This window comes from Camelina sativa, chromosome 17 (genome assembly GCF_000633955.1).
Source record: "Camelina sativa cultivar DH55 chromosome 17, Cs, whole genome shotgun sequence".
Taxonomy (NCBI): domain Eukaryota; kingdom Viridiplantae; phylum Streptophyta; class Magnoliopsida; order Brassicales; family Brassicaceae; genus Camelina; species Camelina sativa.
In genome coordinates this window covers 33,741,754-33,743,749 of record NC_025701.1, presented here as the reverse complement: position 1 = coordinate 33,743,749, position 1,996 = coordinate 33,741,754, and the positions used below count along the sequence as shown (strand labels likewise).

The 1,996-nt window shown below is 46.1% G+C and overlaps 1 protein-coding gene across 2 annotated transcripts in view; it reads left to right on the top strand.

Annotated features, from left to right (window-relative positions):
- The window catches only part of LOC104758840 (L-ascorbate oxidase homolog), a 3,408-nt gene extending 1,449 nt beyond the window's left edge, over positions 1–1,959 (top strand). Inside the window, exons 2-4 of one of the 2 annotated variants that reach the window (XM_010481794.1) lie at positions 1–179; positions 321–1,427; positions 1,521–1,959. In XM_010481794.1, the coding sequence (XP_010480096.1) occupies positions 1–179; positions 321–1,427; positions 1,521–1,818 (1,584 nt within the window). In that variant the 3' untranslated portion in view covers positions 1,819–1,959. The remainder of the gene's footprint in view (positions 180–320; positions 1,428–1,520) is intronic. The other variant, XM_010481795.2, reaches the window with a different exon arrangement.

The following is a 1,996-nucleotide window of genomic DNA, read 5'->3' as shown; positions in this document are numbered from 1 at the left end:
GATCCTTACTTCTTCTATACATGGAACGTGACATACGGAACTGCCTCACCTCTCGGTGTTCCTCAAAAGGTGATTCTCATCAACGGTCAATTCCCTGGTCCTAACCTTAACTCAACCTCTAACAACAACGTTGTCATCAATGTCTTCAACAACCTCGACGAGCCTTTCCTCTTGACCTGGTACTAATCCATATTCTTTATTTATCTTCTGATAATCTGTTAAAAGGTTTGTTGTTACGGGGATATATAGACCGGACTGTGGATGCATTTTAACATTCTTGTGATATATGAGTATTAATTAATGATGGACTGTGGACGCAGGAGCGGGATTCAGCACAGGAAGAACAGCTGGCAAGATGGTGTGGCTGGGACTTCATGCCCCATCCCAGCAGGACAGAACTTTACTTACCATTTCCAACCTAAGGACCAGATCGGTTCCTACTTCTATTACCCAACCACTTCTCTCCACCGCTTTGCTGGTGGTTTTGGTGGTCTTCGCGTCAACAGCCGTCTCCTTATTCCCGTTCCTTATGCTGATCCCGAGGATGAATACACTGTCCTTCTCGGTGACTGGTACACAACTGGCCACACTGCTCTCAAGAGCCTCCTTGACAGCGGACGCACCCTTGGATTGCCCAATGGTGTTTTGATCAATGGAAAGTCCGGAAAGGTGGGAGGAAATAACGAGCCTTTGTTCACCATGAAGCCTGGGAAGACTTACAAGTACAGGCTCTGCAATGTTGGGTTCAAGTCTACCCTTAACTTCAGGATCCAGAACCACAAGATGAAGCTCGTGGAGATGGAAGGATCCCATGTTCTTCAGAACGACTACGACTCTCTCGATGTCCACGTCGGCCAGTGCTTTTCAGTTCTTGTGACTGCTAACCAGGCAGCTAAGGATTACTACATGGTTGCATCAACTAGGTTCCTCAAGAAGGAGTTGAGCACCGTAGGTGTGATCCGATATGAGGGAAGCAACGTTCAGGCTTCAGCTGAGCTCCCCAAGGCTCCCGTTGGATGGGCTTGGTCTTTGAACCAGTTTAGGTCATTCAGGTGGAACCTCACAGCTAGTGCTGCCAGGCCTAACCCACAAGGCTCATACCATTACGGAAAGATCAACATCACCCGTAGCATCAAGCTTGTCAACACTAAGAGCATGGTTGACGGTAAACTCAGGTTTGGTTTCAACGGTGTATCACACGTCGACACCGAGACTCCTTTGAAGCTTGCTGAGTACTTCCAGATGGCAGATAAGGTGTTCAAGTACAACGTGATCAAGGACGAGCCTGCAGCCAAAATCACAGCATTGACCGTAGAGCCTAATGTTCTCAACATCACTTTCCGTACCTTTGTAGAGATCATCTTCGAGAACCACGAGAAGAGCATGCAGTCATTCCATTTGGATGGTTACTCCTTCTTCGCTGTCGCGTAAGCTCCCTTTTCTCTCGTCACTCTCTTTATTTTCCTTTAATCATTCTATATCTTATAATAACTTTGTGTTTGTTCCATGGACATTGCCAGCTCTGAGCCAGGGAAGTGGACACCTGAAAGCAGAAAGAACTACAACTTGCTCGATGCGGTTAGCAGACACACCGTGCAAGTCTACCCCAAGTCTTGGTCAGCTATCCTATTGACATTCGACAACGCCGGTATGTGGAACATCAGGGCTGAGAACTGGGAGAGGAGATACCTAGGCGAGCAATTGTATGTCAGCGTTCAATCACCCGAGAAGTCGCTAAGGGACGAGTACAACATCCCCCTCAACACTAACCTCTGTGGCATCGTCAAGGGCTTGCCATTGCCTACAGTCTACACCTAAATCAACTCTACAAAGTGGGGTGCATCATTAATTAACTAATTAACCCTTTCCTAATTTAAGTCTGTAATTTGTAAACTACCAGATCCACTTCTTTCATATACTATATCCTTAAACCACAATCAAAAACAAAGTTTTGCTTCCTTTGCTCACACAAACAGTGGCAAAATAAAATAAAAAA